This window comes from Chlamydotis macqueenii, chromosome 6 (assembly GCF_036417535.1).
Source record: "Chlamydotis macqueenii isolate bChlMac1 chromosome 6, bChlMac1.mat, whole genome shotgun sequence".
Taxonomy (NCBI): Eukaryota; Metazoa; Chordata; class Aves; order Otidiformes; family Otididae; genus Chlamydotis; species Chlamydotis macqueenii.
Window position 1 is genome coordinate 31,810,516 of NC_141561.1, and position 19,647 is coordinate 31,830,162.

The window sequence follows — 19,647 nt, forward strand, 5'->3', positions numbered from 1 at the left end:
TTTTGAGTTTAAAATTGAATACAAGTAAATTTATATAATTGCTTATTGCATAGTGTACATAGTAGCTATTAATAACTGCCAAATAAATACTTAAATCAGGCTCTCTTGAATATTGCTAAAATACAGCTGTCATTTATGGATGTGACACTCATTGAATAGTATCTACATTGGCACTGATTGCAGAGACTTGGAATGAAACTGGAGAAGTACTCTGGTAGTAAGTAGTAAATAATTGTACTACTACTTCTGTCAAGTACATTGTTTTATAAATGCCTTTTTGAGTTGTGGCTTTTTTGGCCTGGCAGTTCTCCTTTCTTTTTTTCAAAGAAACACAGCTTTTCTTTGCTCTGTGTTAGACTTTTTGGCGTTGTACTCTTTCTTCTAGTTACATGTTCATTTACTTTCCTGGACAGAGAAATGCCAAATTGTTCTTTTCTGTAAAAGTTCTGTATTTTGATCTGTACCATCCCTTGTTGTGAAAAAGCCTTGGGAAAAGACATATAATTGGGCTGGTGCTCCTGATGTTCTGTAAGTCCTAAAGACAGAAGGGAGTTTCAGGAGAGTTAAACTGGCTGCCCATTGTTCTTGTCATTAATATGATCTTGCAAGCTTTCAAATATGTAAGTATGAACATATATTACAGTTTATTCACAGAATAATTACATTCACATTTTCCCATCCTGTAGCAAAGTAGCTTCTCACAGAGATGATATTCTGTCTTTCTGGTTTAGGCATTTGAAGGGGGCTATATTTTAGATGGATTGTGTGACCTGACATCAGAAGGCTAAACTGAGAGCAACTGCATCAGTACTTCAAGAGAAATTCTTCAGGACAGCCAATCGACAGCAACTAGCAGCGGATGTATCGATGTCATGAACACTGAAGATCAAACCTCTAGGAGTGAGGATTCTGGTTTCAAATTTTATATAGAGTAATATTATAGTGTGAATTATCCAAGGCCATAGTTTCGTGATGTGCTGAGTTTAATGGCTTCATGTCTGTACCTCCAGCCTGTGCCTCAGTTGTGAACTACAGCTCTTTGAGGGGTGGCGCTGTAGGCAAGATTACTGAAATAAATGAACTTGGTTAAAGCAGTTGCCACTCCAGGAGGAGGTTGAGGAGGTTGTATGTATAGTATATATGGAACATAGCCTCTTGGCTATGAAATTATGCTACAATTTCCAGTCAAGTTTTGTTTCTTCCTGTGAATAGTCTAGAGTATATGAGCCTATGTGATGTGTTTAACTTAAATTTTTGTGCAGTTCTTATATTGCTATTTCCGGTGAAAGACAGGACTGAGTTTTAGGCCATGGACATCCTCTTGTAATCCACAAAGCAAAACTAAAATACATCTGCAGGCCAGCCAGATCTCACAGCTTGGCAGCCGCAGCAGAAGGGACTGTATGAACCCTCCATAATGTCTTCAGTGCAAATTCAGACAGGTTATCCAAGCTCTTGGTGTTGAACACTGTAATTCGCCTGACTGAGTTAACTTGAAATGTTTTAGGACTTTCTTACTTCATCTTAGCTATGAGGATAGCAGTGCAGGGACATGGGATGTTTGTCTACACTAACAACATAGTATGTCAGTAAGTACACTGTAAAACTGGTATGACTGTGGGTATGCCAGGCTATGCATACATGTGTGTATGTATGTGTACACGAGTCTCTGGAGAATACTTATGACCTTTTACTTTTTTGACCAATGGTCAGGTCTTCTGTGCGCCAGCTAGCTCCATGCTGAAGCTTTGTGTGAGAATTAGTAAGGTAAGTTGTACTGAAAGCACAGCAGTGCCTGATGGGCTGCTGGGCAGGGTGTGTGAACCTGTCAAAAATACGCAGAACCCTTCAGACTGCTGATCTTCATTACAGGCTTGAGCAGTAACTTCTGCCTGATGTAAGGGAGTCCTAGTTGGTGGGATGGAAGATATAAGCACTACTCAAGCAGCTAAGGTAATATGAGAGTGACATTTGTTTCCAGCTACATACAAAAGTGTAGAGGACTGTCTTTACAAATGAACTGTACCAAAATGCAGTGGAAAAGTCTAAAATAGATATTCTGTTACACTCTGAATTAACTGAGCTGCTTTCTGGCCAAATAATGTTTTGCAGAGACCGTTTTGGTTTTGTTTTTTTTTTTTAAAACTATGTTTATGCTGAACTATATGCTTTTTTTCCTTAGGGAAAATTTTCAGCCGGTCTAAATTGTATGGTGGTTTTGTAATCTGAGCTGATGTTTAACATCGGAGCTGAGTCACCAGATTTCAGTCCAAAGGAGACTAGAGAATACATGTACACTTTCTCTCTCTTTCCTTTTTTTTCCCTCCCTTTGTCCTGTATGATGATACGTCTGTGAAATTTCAGCACAGCAATTTTTAGCTTTACCTTAAAACATCTGAATCCAGTTTCCAGCAGTAAATTCCAGTGCTAGATGTGATTTCCCAGCAATGAGTTCAGAGGATGAGTTAGCAGAATGAAGGCAGAGTATTCTCAGCACAGTTTACTTGTTTTCTTCTGTTGCCAGTGGACATGCATCAGACCAGGGCAACAAAGGAAAAGGGCATCTAAACAAAATTCTGTCCTCTTTTGCTTGGTTCCGGGTTACTCCAGCTTCCTCCACATAAGAAGAGAGGGAGTGATTTTGGTACTCTGAATTGCTTTTTGGAGACACCTCTGACACTTCACTGAGGAGATCAGCTACCTAGCACAGCTCCATGCCTGACGTAGGGCATGTAATTCAATCTGGCACTCCTGTGGAGATGGTTTGAATAGAGAAGACAAAACATTTCTTTTAGGAGAAGTTTTACAAAATATTGCATCTTTCAGGACTTCAGTTGACTTTCTTGATAATTTTCTTGATTAAAAAGGAAATATGGTTAAATGATCTGTGCATATAGGTTCATTGCTGGAAGCTAGCAAGCTTATTAAATCCTCTCATCGTCATTGCTTCGGGCTAAGCTGCTTTTAAGCATATCCAGAATTGTCCTATTATGAAAGTCTAGGAGGTTTTGTTAGAAGAGAAAGTAAGCAGATCAGCAGAAAAATCAAGCGTTTCTGAATTTAACTTGTCTCTTTGTACTTCTACATAGAATAATTTATATTTCAAGACAGTTACTATCCAATTAACTTAAAGTTGAATTAAAGTAAATGTGAATTTTACTCAATTTAAAAAGAAAGGAAGAAATTAAAGAACATTTAAGTACTTAAACTATATCTAAGTCCCATGTCAGTTATGATGGTAGTTTCCTGTAATTTTTACTGTATTTTCAAGAACACCCCAAATGAAAGAAATAGCCAGAACTGGCTGTTCAAGGAAAAGCAGTGAATACAAATTTACTGTCAAATATATATATTAGAAGAACTGAGGAAAAAAGAGAGACATCTTTCCCTTTTAATCTCTCTGATGTATCCTCAGTATCCTTGTAATTACAAAGAAACATGGTATCAGATATATAATGATGTGATTTTTGAAGTTTATGACATCTCTCTTTTGCTTTTAATTCAATCACAGATTCCCTGGATTTAGAATGATCACTTTTTTTTTTCCTCCAACTTATTGATTAGTGGACTTGTTCATATCGTTTTCCCCACTTTATTTATTATTTAAAACATGCAGACCTAATGAGCACTCAGGAATTCTAGATAGCGATATTGAACAGTTATGATTATATTTTAGCTGAAGGATCTCATCAGTTTTCTGCTTGATGTTGATGCTCAGAACTGTGCAGTTATGCTGTATAATGATTGTTATATTTATGAAATACTGAACTTCATGATCTACTGGAAAATTACTAAATTTCCACTACATGATACGAGTTGATTAATTCATATACTAAATAATTCTAAAGACTTAGGATGTAGCCGTGGTCATGTAAGTAAAGAAGCCATATTACCCTCAACTTGGTAAATGGTGGAGAAGAGTAGAGATCCCAAATAGCTCATTTTTCTTGGCCCTTGGATACTGCGGCAGCTTTTACATTCATCTTTGTCTGGATGGCTGAATAAGAAGCATCCAAATGTGTTAGTGTAATTGAAATCTGATAAAATTTAAGCTAATGGAGAAAAATCCTAGTAATTGGACAGTAAAATACCTTCTGAGAGAAATTCCGTTATGTGGATCACAGGAAACTTGATGAGTAGAAATTCTTGGAAATATTCCAGGAGGAATGACAGGAAAAGGGCATCTGGGCAGAAAGATGAAGCTTTTCTCTTATTTCTGTCTGTATAGAAAAGGATGCTTTATGTCAGGTTTATATTTTTTTTTTTAAATTTTTTTTTTCTTTTTAATTGACCAAATCTGTGTGTCCAAATAGTCATAGAAATACTAGAATATAGGCCTGGAAGGAAATTTAAAGAGCTATCAACTTCATCTCTTTGTCTTGGGCAAAATGAGTTATTGATGATCTCTCCAAGTAAGTAGCCGGTGAATTTTACTGGGATCGGGCCCTTTTTCCTGCTGGCAGAGGCACACAGCAGCTTTACAGGAGCTTGAAAGCTCTTTAGTACTGAGAGCAGGATAAGTGCAGACTGGTTAAGCATACGAGTTAACCATATGGTTAACCATCACCCAGCTTCTTAGGCAGGCTTTGCAGCTGGCAGTGAATTTTGACTATTCTGCTTCTGCCACAGCTGATAGCAAGTTTGAAGCCAGCATAATGATAGCTGCAAATGGACTGTAGGCGTACCTTATCCCAGAAAATGGGCTAGTTTTGAGTTGTGTGGGGAGGAAAGTCCCCAAATTCTGAATTTATTCAATAAGTGTTTTCTTTTCTCAGCCACTTAGAGCTCAGAGCTGGTCAGTTCGAGACCTTTACTTTATTGTAGCATTTATAAATCTTTGTAGTGAACAAGGTGATGCCACACAGTCTGTAATTTGGAAACCACCGTGTTTTCTTTTTTTCGTATTCCTACTGTGGTCTTCTGTCTGTATAAGTATGTGGATTGCTTATCTTGGCATATGAGTGGCACTTGAGAGAGATACCAAGCATCCTCTGGATGGAGGTAAAATTTGGGGGCTGGTTGGGCTGGACAGTTCTCCCTGCCCATCTGACATACAGTGATAGAGACGCTTGGGCACGGAGTGCTCCTCGAGGGCTCTTTCTACTGAGCCTTGGCCAGTGGGCTGCTGCAGTGCCCTCTTCCTCCTCCTTGCCTTGCTCCTCTCACGGGTGATGTGACATTGTAGTGCGGTGATGTGAAGCTGGTCCCCCAGTGAAATGTGTTAATTCTCACTTCCTGAGCAGAACCCTCAGCCACCAGCTTAGAGGGAAACTCTTCTCCAGTGGGTGACCAGTTGTGCTCTCAGGGCCAGTCCTGTGGAGTATGTTTACTGTAAATGCTGTGGGAAGAGGCAGCTAGCAGGACCCATAAGCCACATAAAAGATCACTACATAAACAAGAAATGAATCACTGTTGTGAGTAAGATAAACAGGGCAGCTGGTGAACTCTGGTTTGTTTTGCATGGTGGGGTGGAATTTTTGGGGTTATTCCTGTGCTGGAACTTACAGACTTTCATTCATGTATTTTTTAAACTATCAAATGTTTGACTGCATGTCAAAAATGCTTTGATGTTGCTTTTCACTCTCCTTTAGTAAAGAAAGTTGGGCAAGGGGATTTTTCCTATCTGTATTTTGTGTATCTAGTGGAACTTTTTCCTGATTCTAGTCCCTCTATGATTAGTAATTGAGGAGTTTATTTAGATAGAAATAATCCTGAACTTGTTCCACTTAGAGATTAAGAGGGCATCAGTCCTCTTTCTTTCTAAGCTTCTTGTCAAGTGTTGAGGAAAAGACTGTGATATGGCTAAGTAGCTTTGGTACAGGTTTCACTTTTCAACTAAAATACTTTGCTAAAGTTAGTATCTGCTGATTTCTCAAATGCCTATATTTTCCCTGTGCTTTTGATTCAGTTTCCGTATTTCAGCTTGCCTTCACAAAACAATATGCTTTGCCAGCTTGGTCTGATTCATAGTGAAATTGCTGCTCCCATCACATTCAGCCTGATTAGCTGAACCTTCATGGCAGGGAAGGTGCACACAGCTAATCGTGAGTATTGTCTTTACAGTGTAGCCTGTAGCTGTTTCAGTGGTGCTTAGCAGGGATTGAAGGTGGGAGGATAATTCTTATTTTCAGTCCCCAGTAGGATCTATGTGTTAGTTTACTGTTAGTTATGTTACTAATGACAGACATAGAGAATTGTTAACCAGATGTCAGATAAGCAATTCCTTTTGTAGGCAGGAAGGCACTGTGTAAGGTTTTCATCCTAGATTCAGACTGAGTTTATAGACTGCGAATAAATGAAGTAGTGGGTCTTTTTTTCCCTTCCATCAGTCCTCATAGTTTGGATTTTATGGCTAGCACCTTTTTCCTTTTTACAATACGAGTGTTGTAATTCTCTCTTTGCAAATCTTCTTAATTAACCTCCCAGCTTACTGTAAGATGCTATGTAGTAGAATACTGTCTGACACTAGGGCCGCTTTACAACCTGTTTCCCTGAATTTAGAAAATATTCTAAAAGCTTACAAGTTGTGAATTTTTGAAGTTTTTTTTTCCATAATAAGAACTCATTTACATGTGAGTTTAAGATGTTCATTTCAAATTGATTTCATTTGTTTTAAGTTATGTCATTTGTTGGGATCATTGTTTAAATAATGACTTTAAGACACTTGGATTTATTAGTAAGATTAGAGAAGTTATCCAGCATTTAGATTTGTGGTTTACTTTACCTTCAGAAACTGTAATGATATCTGTGATTCACCAGAGTGATAATAATTAGGACTTAAGAAAGTGGAGTGTTACAAAGGAGTTAGCATTTTTCTCAGGCTGTTCTCATCCCTATAATGCTGCAATAGTCCTAGCTAGTACAAGTTAGTTCTCATGTGTCCTTAAACATGGATGAGTTTGTCCATCTGCCACATACAAATTTTCAATATGTTCCAACAAATGCCAGTGCTGCCCCGGGTACAGTGTACTGCTCTGCAGCTGAAGGAAATTTTTTCATCCCTCCTGTTAAAACTTTGTCTTTAACTTGTAATCCTCCTGCATTACACTAACTTTGCAGTAACTTAATGCCATAAAATCACTGTAGACAGTAGTTCAGAATTACATGAATCTCTAGTTGTGGGACAGAAGAAAATTAACTTGAAGGCATGCTGTCAGTCTGTTAATTAATCCCGCCCATCTCCTAGCGCGCAGGGCAGTGGGACCGAGGCAGGTGTATGCGCTTGCTGCAGTGGGCAGGCTCCAGTGCAAATCGGGGCTCTGCCTGTCTAGCGGGTGCAACTCTTTCACTATGACATTGAAGACTTAACTATGAGCCTGTGCTGTAGCCTAGATCACAAAGTAAAAAAGAAGGAGGGCAAAAACAACAGAGGATGGCAGCAACTGGCTGATCCCTGTGTGCTTCAAAGGTTTGTAGGGGAAGTTGGTGACTATTTCTTACTTACCCTTCTGGTCTCAGAGTCATCCAGGATTTTCAGATCTAATGAAAAATACTCTGCATAGAGAAACAAGATACTAACTTCCCTGACACTTATTTAAGAAGGCCCTTTATACCAAAATTTCCTTTTGTCACCGACACTGGTGCCTGAGGCAGAGTTTGTGGGAACATGACAGAGAAGGAGGCAGTGAACCCAGTTGATGTCCAGTACCAAAAATAAAATGTATATGCAGCCAAAACATTGCTTATGTCAGGAAATACTGTGTTGTGTACTTTGTGAAGTAAATGCGGTAATCTCTATGTTACTTGGGTATATGTAGAATTACTGAACTGAATTTTTCTTTCTTTCCTTTTCTGCAATATTTGATGCTGAACCACGTACAATGTGTCATGAATTGCATACAGCTGGATGAGTTCAACTTTAGTTTTCCCCTTTGTTAGTTCTTAATGTTTCAAAACTTCTCCAATTTAGCAAAAGCTGAAAAATAGCAGAAGAATTTCTGATACACTGGAAGTGTGCATACACTGAAACGTTAGTAAAAAGAAAATTGAAGATGAATTATAGGAAATAAAGTGAAGGGAAGAGGCAGGTTTTGAAGATTCACCATGTGGGGAAAGAGGAATGAACAGGAAAAGAAAACCCTCAAAATATGAAAATGCCTTAAAAAAAACCCAAACAAAAAACAGTTGTTTCTTAATCACAATCTTGGGATCTCCAAGTGCTCTATTTGTTTTTTCTTTTTAATAATTAAATGTCTTTTGACCTCTAGAGGCAGAGGTTTCTGTTTAATAAACCAGCTGTCAGACATTTGATTGATAGCAGTAGTGTATGGTAGGTCTAATTACAATTATAATACTATGGAAGTGGCCAGCCAATCCATTCCCTCCTCCTGGGCTCTACCTAGTTCTACATTACCAGCTTCCTTGCTTGAAACAAGGAATGTTATAGCTGGTGACACTCAGCACTGTCTGACAATGCTTGGGTTATTTTAAGAGAACAAATATATCTGCGTGTGATATCTGCGTGTGACAGTGAGAAGAGAGCCCAAGAATAATACACAGGTACCTCTTGCTTGCTTTTTTAGTATGTGTACATGCACACATTTTTCTTATTTGTTTCTATAAAAGTAAGGAGATCTTTCCTGCAGTGTACATGCCTCACAGAAAATACTGTAGTGGAATAATTGATATTGTCACTGGTTAAGTTGCAATCTGGTCGGAAATGTTGAAATACTATTTTCAAATTGTATGGACGATGTAAGGAGCCCACGACACAATTTCTTCCCAGTGAGCTCTGGAGTTACTGCTGGCCAGGAGGACTTCTTTGGTTTGGTTTGGCTTTGGAAGAAATATGTGGTTGCTGTTCCAGGTCGATATAGTACGGAAGGTAATTTTCACAGTTTTGACTGAAAAACACATTACCAGAAAATTCAGTTTCTTGTGAAAACAAACGGTTCTGCCAAGTGAGGACCATTGTATTTCCTCTGTAAAATAAACAATGAGTTGATATAAACTACAGCTTTTGGAAAAAGCAAACTTTTGGTTAGACCAAAGGCAGCTTTGATCGAAGTTAAGTAGCAAGAGATTCCCCATTGCCAATTCTATCTTCCTATAAGCTGCTCCCTCTATTTTAGTATTTTGCTATTTTTGTCTTTGCTTTCTGATGATTTATCTCAAGTTGTGAGTAATGTGAGGACTTATTTTCAAATGGCAGTACTTTTAGTAGCTATGGATCATGAGATGCAAGTTCTGCTTCTGAAGGTATGCTGTGATGATTTCAGTGACGAAGTTCCAGTGTCTCCTCAGGGCTAGGGGAAAGCTGTTGAACTTATAAGGCCTCTGTTTTCTGATGTATGGAAAAGAACAACAAAATCTGACTGCACAGATAAACTGCCATGGGGTAACTGAAGATGTATCCAAAGTCTATAAAGTACTCCAGTCAATGGTCTGACATGTCTTTGTATGGTATAGAAGCTATGCTTTGTATCTTAAAAAATAAAATCCTTACAAAATGATTTTATAGTAGCATAAACCTGTGATACCGTATTTCTACTGAAATATGTCCAACCTTATTAATATTCCCAACACTTTAATGATTTTTGAACACGCAGTGCATAGAGAGTATTATTGTAAACTAACACATTTAAGTGAAGGTACATCATATACTGCTGTGATTTCTTTCGTGGAAGATGAGTTCATTGTCTCTTTGCTCTTTAGGCTACTGCCAGGCTTAAATTAGCTTTGTTACTGTGGCTGTTCTTGCTTGATAGATAGTATCAGATGTTTTTGTTTCTGTGGCTTTCTGGCTTATAAATGTTATTTCATGGTGTATGGGTAACTCTGAATTTTGTTGCAAGTGATTTATGCCTTTTTTTTATGTACAGACACTAAGGTGGCAGCAGTGGTAGAGCATTGAAGTAAAAAATTTGACTGAGTCCATTTTAGGCTTCTGTAGGAACACTTTTGCACTAACGCCTCTCCATTTAATATCTGACTGAGTAACCTGCTGTCTCACTTTAACACTTCCTTTTTTTCTTTTTCATGATAGATCTCTGAACAACAACTTTTTCACGTAAATTGACAGAAGTGGAGAAGAGATGGCCGGTTCAGCCCGAGAACATCTGCTTTTTGTGCGACGTCGCAACCCACAGCTACGGTATACTCTGAGCCCGGAGAATCTGCAGAGTTTGGCATCTCAGAGCACCATGGCTGAGAACATGAACTTGCAGCGTGCCAACAGCGACACTGATTTAGTGACCTCAGATAGCAGGTCTAGTTTGACAGCCAGTATGTACGAATACACTTTGGGGCAATCTCAGAACCTCATCATTTTTTGGGATATTAAGGAAGAAGTAGACCCGACAGACTGGATAGGACTTTATCACATAGGTAAGTCAGAACCATGTTGTAATATTTCTGTGTGTTTCTTGCTCTTTAGCCACTTCATACTTCCTTTTCTGATATATGTTCTAGCACACTACATAATTCATCTAAAGATGAAGTTGAGGTAAGACTGCAGAGAATTACCTTGGGTTTCTCTTTGCTTTTCTTAGCTCAGTGAACTATGTAAAACATGATTCTAATTAACGTAGATCTGGTTCCACAATGATCTTCTGGAAGATGAAATGCGTTCTTCTTAAACAACAAATGTGCATAGAGTTTCTTGTTTTTACCTTTGGTGGCTGGCTTACGGACTTAAAAATTTGGAGTACCGTATTCATCATGTAACTTGACATGCTTACTGAGCAATTTTTATACAGTTTATTGGACAAGTAAATTCTAAACATTTCTGAAAAGGTATTTTGTGTAAGTCTGATTTTGCAGAACTGAAATTGTATCAGTTCTAAAGGAGTGAGAATTTATCTTTATGAAGAGTTCTTGTAGAAGGATAAATAGATTCTTTTATGTGGTTTTTTGAGCTGTACAGGATATTTTATAGGAGGGAGCTGGAAAGAGCTCTAGGCTGGCATGCGAGTGTCTGTGGGCAATGTGTGCATCAGCAAGAAATGTGGCTCCTAAGGAGTGGGTCAGTAGGTCAAAGCAGTTGGTGCTGAGACCCTAATCAGAAGTGTGTTTGGGTTGGGATTTTCCATTTTATTATCTTTAATCAGGTCCCTAGATTCAAACATCCATGCTGCGTGTGTGGTTTGGAGCTGCCCAAAGCACAGTCTTTATGTCCTCACTAGGAACTGGAGCATAGCTAGTGGGTAGGTATACAAGGAATCCAGTTCATGTGCACTAAAATTACTCTCTGAATTTAACCAGTGCTCAGTAACTGTGACTGATTGGTTGATTTGTTTCAAAATTGCATTAGTTCTCTGAACCTAATTACCAATGTAGAAAGGAACTGTCAATTCAACCTGCCAAAAGCAGGTATAGCAGAAACTGGTGGAAATGAGGTCTGGCTCATTTCCATTTCCACAAAATTAATGAAATTTTGCCTGTGCTGGGACTAAGCTTAGTGCAATGAAATCAGTCTCGGTAGGATTTCGGAGAGATACTTGCTCTGGCAGCTTTTTCCAAGATGTTCCATCTCTGCATCACTTGAAGTTACATGCTGTGTAGATGCTCTTTCCAGTTCTCATTCTTTTTTTTTGTGTGATATTTTTTTTCCAACATCACTGCAGCTTCACAGAGTGAACAGTATTGACTCGTGCTGTTCCAGTGCTTACCTGGTTATAAAAGCTGTGTTGGAGTTGCTTCGTGAGCTGCAGTTTCTCCAGGAATGAACTGTGGATTTATGCTAACATTTAAGCCACCTAAATGAAGTGTCTCCACAATAAACAGAAATGAATCTTCCCAACAGCATTAGCAACTGAAGTGTGATCTGTGCTGTAAAATGTACAGGCTGCTAAGTGGAGCTTAATCATTCTAATTTAAATACATTGAGAGCTTCATCTGAATAAAGGGGTTTGACACCCCTTTGCATTGGTTTTTTCATGGTTCATAGCACCTCAGGATTGGTATTTAAGATGTTAAAGTACAACATCTTTCTGTAAAATTCTCATTGGTTCTTACTGTAGGCTATAAGTGATTTTTATTCTACTTTCCTGATTAAAAATATTTCTACTTTCAGTCTATTGAGCCGCTGAAGTACAAAACAATGTAAGTTACTACAGGATAAGAATCCTATAAGAAACAGCCAAATTTATGTTGTCTTAGGCCTAAAACCTCCATCAGGCTACTGTGTAATACCAGAGTGTTTGAGTGTGTTGGGTTTCCTGTTTTCTTGTTAAATGATTAAAAGTCCAGGAACTCATTCATGCTGAGCTTTTGTTTCCGCTACCACTTGAAATCCAGGAGCGCCGGTAAGGGTTTTGTTGCTGATTTTAAGTAGATCTGAGCATTGTCTTTCCTTGTGGTTTCATCGTTCTGAATGATGGAATTGCACATTTTTTACAACAGAGAGGTAAGGATATACTCAGTCTGATAGGCATGCCTGTCGGTCTTTGATTTAGGCTTTTTGATAAAGTTTTTCAAATATCTAGCATCTTTTAAAAATAAAAAATGATTTAAAAAATTGTAAGAGTATGATCTAAAAACCTATCATTTACATAACTTTTATGGACATAGCTAAGATAAGTTAAATCCCACAGTGTATAATGCAGGATTTCCAGTCCTTTGTAATAATTGCTGTGGAGTACCCTCAGTTCCCACTTACGCCTTTGGAAGTTGAGGACACTCACGTATTTTCTCAGGAGAAGGATGTTTGTGGGTGAATGCATTTAAGAATAAAAGCTCCGTTCTCAAACACGTTATTAATATTCAGGGTAGTTGCTTGAGGTTATCCATCCTGTTCTTTCTTTAAAATGAAAACTATTTCACTTATGAAGCTGCTCTCCTCTGGCATTGCTTCCTGAAGGCAGTGGAGATCGTGTGTGGTCACTAACAGAAGACAGCACTGGGGCTGTGCCAGCCTACTGCTGTACCTCCAGTGTTCCCCAATGTCTTTCTAGTAAAACAATATGTTTCAAGGAGCTAGGAACAGAAAAAGGCAAATATTTCACTCTTATTTAAAAAAAAAAAAAAAACACACTGCATAGCCAAAAGCACAGTCCTGTGGTGCTTTTTAAATGCTGGTTGTACAATTAACTGTCCTGAAAGCTGGATCAATGTTTTAAGGCGGGGAAAAAAGTGTTTGTTAATTCTGTAAATGAAGAGAAGGTGAAACTCTAAAAATGAGCATCATTCTGAGCTGAGGCATTAGTACAGAGAGATCTGACAAAGGTGTGAAGCAATTCAGGTAGATTTTCACTTGAAATCAATTTTGCAGAACACATCCATTGTAAGAGGAATTGAAAATGACACACTGGGAAACTGTCTTGCCTGTTCATTCATTAATTTATTGAACTAGCGTGCTCTCATTAGTTTTCTATCATGAGAAAGGAGTTATTGCTGGCTTCTGATTGTGGTTTTACTGCATGGTTGAAACTGCAGTGGCTCACTAGGAATCCCACCAAACTTATTAGATCCCTTTCTTTTTATGAGACTGACTACAAACCCCTGTACATGTTCACCCAGACGTCGGTTGGTGCAGTTGGTCACAAGACTGTCAGTAATCAGAGTCACTGCCGTACTGCTAGGTGGTTTGCAGATGACTGGCTTACACTAGGGAATAGTAGATGGAGCTTTTTGTAGTGCAGTGGAATGTTTGGCCTGCCAAATGGTTATGCAAATAGATGTTGTCTTTTTAAAAAGAGAATAGCCTAAGGGGAGAAACACAGAATCATATTATTAATTTTTTTTTTAAGTGCGTGTGAGGTTTTTTGCCAGACTTCTGTTTTGTTTTGTTGTGGTTTTTTTTTTTTTAAAGGGAGGCAAGTCATAAATCAACAAATACTTTGTAGAAAAGACTGTGTATTTTATTAGACATTAATTCAGTATAATATCCTCAGGATACTCCTCTGCAGTAACATTTGGTCTTTAATTTTTGAATGCAAGAAGTTAAACCTGACTGTGAAAACTTGTGTGTAGTTCTACATAGCTGAATTCATGTTCAGTTTTTCTAGAATTCAGTATTTTAAGAAATATTTTTTGGATACATGTGCCAGTTTGCTGGGTTTAATACCATACTCATATCCTCCTTTATTTCATCACTGTGGACAGCTAAAATGTGATCTGTTTTCTTGTCCACAGACTGCTTTGTACAGAGGGTCTTTTTCTTTTCCAGTGTATTCTTAAGGATTATCAGAAGAAAGCGTATGTGAGGGACACAGCATGTTCTGTAAAGGCAAACATCCTTTTTCCTGACTATTTCTGGCTTTGTACTGTCTGAACTTTTCTAAAGTGTCAGTAGCACTTCTTGAACAGTCTTGTCCATCAAGTTTTTTTGAAGCAGCTTTCTGGCTCCAGAGGCGAAATACGTGGAGAATATAGATCACGCATCTGTAAAAGCACAGAAAGGTGTCCCAGTGAGACTATACACAAGGGAGAAATGTTATTTCTGAGTCTTAGATCTTCTTTAGGTAGATCAGGCAGTATTGCATGAAATGTGAAATAGTCAAGTTTGAAATACAGGTTTATAATTTTGAATTCAGCTTTAAGCTTTGCCTAGAATGGGCTTCCCATTTCTTCTTCAGGACTGGTTATGAGGATTGCCACTTGAAAGTGACAAGGCGTGATGAAATTCGGAGAAGGGACTTATTAGTAGAGGTATTGTACCTGTGCTTGTTCTAAGGAGTAAAGGTAAATTTTCAGTCTTTCTGTCCTAATGAGAAAGAAGGAGGAGATCCATTCTCTCAATCTTTTCAACCTTTTTTTTTTTTTTTTTAAGAGCTAAACTAGCATTTAAAGTGAAAACTTCTGTAGTCTTCTAGCACTCTTGAAGTGGTAGAAGACTACAGAATTTAACAAACACTTTTTGCATCCTGTTAGACCCATGAAGTTTTCTTGTCCAGTACTGACCCAGCTTTTGCTCTGTACATGCTCTGTTTGTTCCAAGCAAGTCTTATAGAAATTTTTTCCTCTAATTAAGAGGAATCTGAATCTTGCTATGGCAAGAGTGGTGGGGCTCTGGAGTCCTGTAGAGAGTAAGGCTGCGCAAAGTAGTGGAGCCAGTTGGAAACAAAGAAGAGAAGTGGATACTCAGTTTGAAGGGACTATGAGACGTCTCAGTTTTCTTGCTGCCGTGTTATTGTAGCAACAGGGTACCAGGACTTTCTTGGGAAGTGAGAATTCTTCAAGAAGATGAGCAGGTGGACTCTCCACTGTTTGTGGGATGCTGAGGGAAGTTGAATCTTGATGAGTCTTGCGGGTTGCCATGAGGTCTGATATTTGAAGAAATCAGAAAGTACAAAATAAAGAATAAAAAGTCAGGAGAGAGAAGCAAACCCTACTTTTGGTTTAAGTAGTTTAACTCCCATGGCCAAATTGCCCAGCTAAGCCTATTTTTGTCCTAATTTACGGAGTCCTATTTATGAGATGCATGCCCTTGTTCTAGACATCCTTAGCACATTTAAAATGCTGGCTATCACAGGTCATTATATTTATTTCCATCAGCTGCTTTTCACAGGCTGCTTGGCTTTTTGTTATACCTACAGCATGGATCCACAATAGCATTAAAAAAAAACCAAAACAAAACCAAGAAAATAACCCTGATGCAAAGTTATATAGGGCAATTTACTTAGGATCTAGGTTTATACTAAGCCTCCTAGGGTAATGGAGTTTGGAGCCTTTCCATTTCAGGTCAGACAAGATTAAAAAGAAAAAGGCTTTCAGATAAACTGCCTTTAATACACTTAAAATAGTAGCTTACATTAGACAAAGAGATTATAAAATGTTAGAATACTTTATTCCCAGAAGACTTCTCTGGTTTTCATTATAGAAAACATGCAAAGTAATAACTTTGACAGAAAAGCCTGGTTATTCACTTGTTTTTTTTCCTTCCTCTTTTAGCAATATGAGTACTTTTCTGTACTTCAAAATCGGAGCGGTACTGTTAATGTCTATAGACTCGTTACTAGGCATAACAGTATTAATTTTTGGTTACTCCTCATTTTGGCTGTTGCTAAGTCTGCAAACCATGAACTTGACTTCCCATGTATGAGTTGGTCTTTACCTAGCTGGCTCCATAGCAGAGTCTTTGGCTTAGGCTTCCAGGAGTCTGGCATTGCACTGTGTGTTATCAACTGTTTGGGATTTTAGGATTTTTTTTTATGATATCATCTGAATATCTAAGCACTGTAGTGGTTTTGTTCTTTTCAAAAAATAGACAAAAGGGCCAGCTATGGATCTGAAGCAGTGGAAGAGCAATAGCTGTGGATGTTGAGATATCGGTGAAACACTCACTGGAGATGTATGTTTAAATAATATGTATAACAAAGTAAAATTCATAATTGACAGTAAACAGGATTACATAGAGAATTTGAATTAATCTTCGCCTGCATCTGGGATTGGCGCTAGTCTGTGTCTGTCTGATGTTGGTATTTCTGATAAGCAAAAGTGTGTGGGAAAAGCTGCCTTGAAATACTTCATTTACTGGTGACTTAGTAAGATTTAGGGAAAGGCCGCCTCTTGAGTAGGCTAATGGGAAGTGAAGGCAGTCTAATATAGGAATTGTATCCTAAAATAATATGCAGTGAGGCTTACAGTGGTTTAAAACCAAATCTGTAACAAATCAAGAGTCTTCAGAAGCTTTCCCTTCAGGGCATTTCAATCTTATTCTTTCATTTCTTCCTAGATCCTGACACATATGCAAAGCTACTTTTTTCCCCAACACAGAATTTGGTACTTTCTCCTCCTCAGTTGTGAGCTAGAAAAGTTTGCTCAAAAAGCAGTGTATGGACAGCGTAATGCCATGCCTTCTCTTTAGAGAAGTTAGAATACATGACTAGAAGGTGCTCTATCTATGTATTTTCATTGCGTGCAGCAGATACCTTAAAAGATACACTCACTACCTAAATTCTATTTGTTTTAAGAAAAAATTAATTAGTTCCTTGCTAAAAAATAAAAACAAAACTTAGAAAAAACTTAGACTCTTGTAAGATGATATTTATGTCTGGAAGAAGTTCAAGCTATAACAGAGCAAGTGTTGCCAGAACATCCAAACTTTTCAGTTAATTGTGTTTTTTAAGTTTTTGAGATACCCCTGACCTGAAAACTAGACGAATGTAGCTGCAGGGAGGACGCTTTCAGCTGTGTTGTCAGTATCTTTCTGCTGCAAGAGATTTTGGCATGACAACATTTATAATCTTTTGGATAGAAGGCAGTGTTCTCCCTGCCTTGCCTTTTTGATTTAAGCTGCTATTCCAGCAGCTGGGAAGATGGCAAATGCAAATACTGAATAATTAAAAACAATATACACTTCTGAGTTTGTAGTATTAATCTTTTACTATAAAACTGCCTTGTGTTAGCTTGGTTTTTTATTTGTTTGAAGGAGGTTGGTTTTAATTTTGATTTTTTTTTTTTTTTTAAGACATTTGCTGAGCTGTTTTCTATCATCAAATCAACATGCCATACAGTATTTTCAAAATAATTTGGAAAAAAACAGTTATTCCGAATCACTGACAAATTGAAAAAGTAGTTGCATTAATTAATCTATTGACTTGTTTTGTGTAAGTAATAGACTATGGATTAATTTTGCATTATGCACAGTGTTAGAATTCCTCCTGTAAATTTTTTATGAAGTTCTTGGCTTGTTCATCTGCAGGGATTTATCAATGACTATAAAAATGAATTAATGGGGAAGTGCTATTAGCTGAGTGTTAAATATAATATGTTAAGGACATGACCAGTGAGTTAAACGCAGTGGCACTTAAAAAGATGAGAAACATGCATACTAGGACTCTGAAACTAACACTTCATTGGTGGATATATTTAATATATGCTGATGTTGGATACACAGGTTCTTAAATTATAACCCGTGTATAATTTAAGACGTGGTTACTGAAGGTGTCAATATTAATTTTGATAGGCTGCCTTTCCTAGCAAACTTCATCAATATGTATGTTGCAGCTTAGGCTATTTGAGCAACAAAAAAGATCCAGAGAATGGCCAGACCTGGCCATCTTAGAGCGCCTCTGGTATGGAAAAATATTTAGCTGGGCCTGAGCGGTTACCCAGCCCTTGTACAATTTGCCATTTTGGCATAAGAGAGGTACTGATGTGGGATGAAGATGCTACAAGAGTGCAGTTAAACTGACTGTGCTTAGCTGGCACAGTTCTTGGGAAAAACAAAGCTTACAAATGTCTGCATTGGCAGCATTTCTAGTCTCTTTGCCCAGCAGCATCCAGGACTCCATCGCTCTCACTCTGGTGGGCAGCCAATTCCCAGGCAAGCAAATCCCGTGCTTCAGAGTTTTGTTTCAAGGTCTGGTCAAACTCTCTTCGTGAGATCTGCCTCCTTTGTCTAGCAGTCATTCAGAGTTCATGTCAAACTGTTCAGTCTTTAGTTGTATTTCAAGTCACTGATCACTCATTCCATCACTAATGTGTTAGTAGTCCTTGAAAGTTTATAAAAATTGGTAGATTCATTGCCCTTGTCATTCCTGCCCTGACCTTGGGAATAAATCAATCCTTTATATCCCTGTGTGCAGTAATGCAAAAAAATGAACCTACAATTTCCATAAAAATAACATAGTCATTTCCCATGTACTGTAGTAAGGAGAAGAGGAAAAGATAATCAAAGATTTGTTGCTTTCTGGAAGAAGCAAGATGAGTACTGTAAAGTATAATATAACAGAGCTTATTATAAAAATTTATAAGATATATTCAAAATAACTTGCATATTTATGCAGATATATTATCAGATTATAAGGGAAACAGACAAAGGATATTTATTCTTAAACAGCATATTTAAGAATTCAATTTTAGCTTGGTCTCTTTTTGCATGTAACTGTTAACACCAAGCCCTCTTTAATTGTACAGAGAAGGTCTGATGAATAGAGATCACCAGTTTCTAGTTGTCTTACAGAAAGTATGATTAGAAATTCAGTTTCTAGTTTTCCCTGACATTAAGTCTCTCATTGTTGCTATTCAGTTGCCATTAGAAGTTTTGGTTATCGGGTATGGTATGAACTCTCATGCTCCTTTAAATCTTTCCTTCCTTGAGAATTTAAACTTTATCTGATGATCATAAATGTGGTTCACATGAGTGGAGTTGCACTGGAAGATAATTTTCCACAGATTAAAACTGAAAGCTTGAGCCTACTAGGTGTCATCTGTGAAGAGGACTGCAACTGAAGGCATTCGGTGCCTTGCAAGATCAGGACATTAATCAATGTTTTATCTTTGCCATCAAATGTGGAAGTGCTTTCTCACATCTGAAGCCAGTTAAGCCTAAATGGGTTTGGCTTTATAAGATGAAATATACATAGAAAAACATTACAGCACAATAGCACTCACATACCATTGTCACTGAGTGTCCTGGTTCTGGCTAGGACAGAGTTAATTTTCACCTGAGCTGGGAGAGAAGCTGGAGCTGGTGGTACCAATGGCTGGGCACACAGCTGGGACAGGTTACCCAAATCAGCCCAAGGGCCATTCCATCCCATGGGACACCGTGCTCAGGGTATAAAGTGGGGGTGGTGTCGAGGGGAGGTTTTGCTGCTCAGGAGGGAGCTGGGCATCAGGATTCCCTGTGAGTTACTGCACTGTAAATTACCTGCTTAACTATACTCTGTTACTGGCTTTGTTTTCTTTTCCTCTGTTGTTCTCTTAAACTGTTTATATCTCAACCCACAAGTTTTCCCTTCTTTTCTTTCCCAATTCTCC

At 38.1% G+C, this 19,647-nt stretch overlaps 1 protein-coding gene across 4 annotated transcripts in view; it reads left to right on the plus strand.

Annotated features, from left to right (window-relative positions):
• Nucleotides 1–19,647, plus strand: part of HECW2 (HECT, C2 and WW domain containing E3 ubiquitin protein ligase 2) — a 184,344-nt gene that overhangs the window by 62,607 nt on the left and 102,090 nt on the right. For all 4 annotated transcript variants that reach the window (XM_086751466.1, XM_086751467.1, XM_086751468.1 and 1 more), the window contains one exon: nt 9,986–10,326. In XM_086751466.1, the coding sequence (XP_086607592.1) occupies nt 10,035–10,326 (292 nt within the window). In that variant the 5' untranslated portion in view covers nt 9,986–10,034. The remainder of the gene's footprint in view (nt 1–9,985; nt 10,327–19,647) is intronic.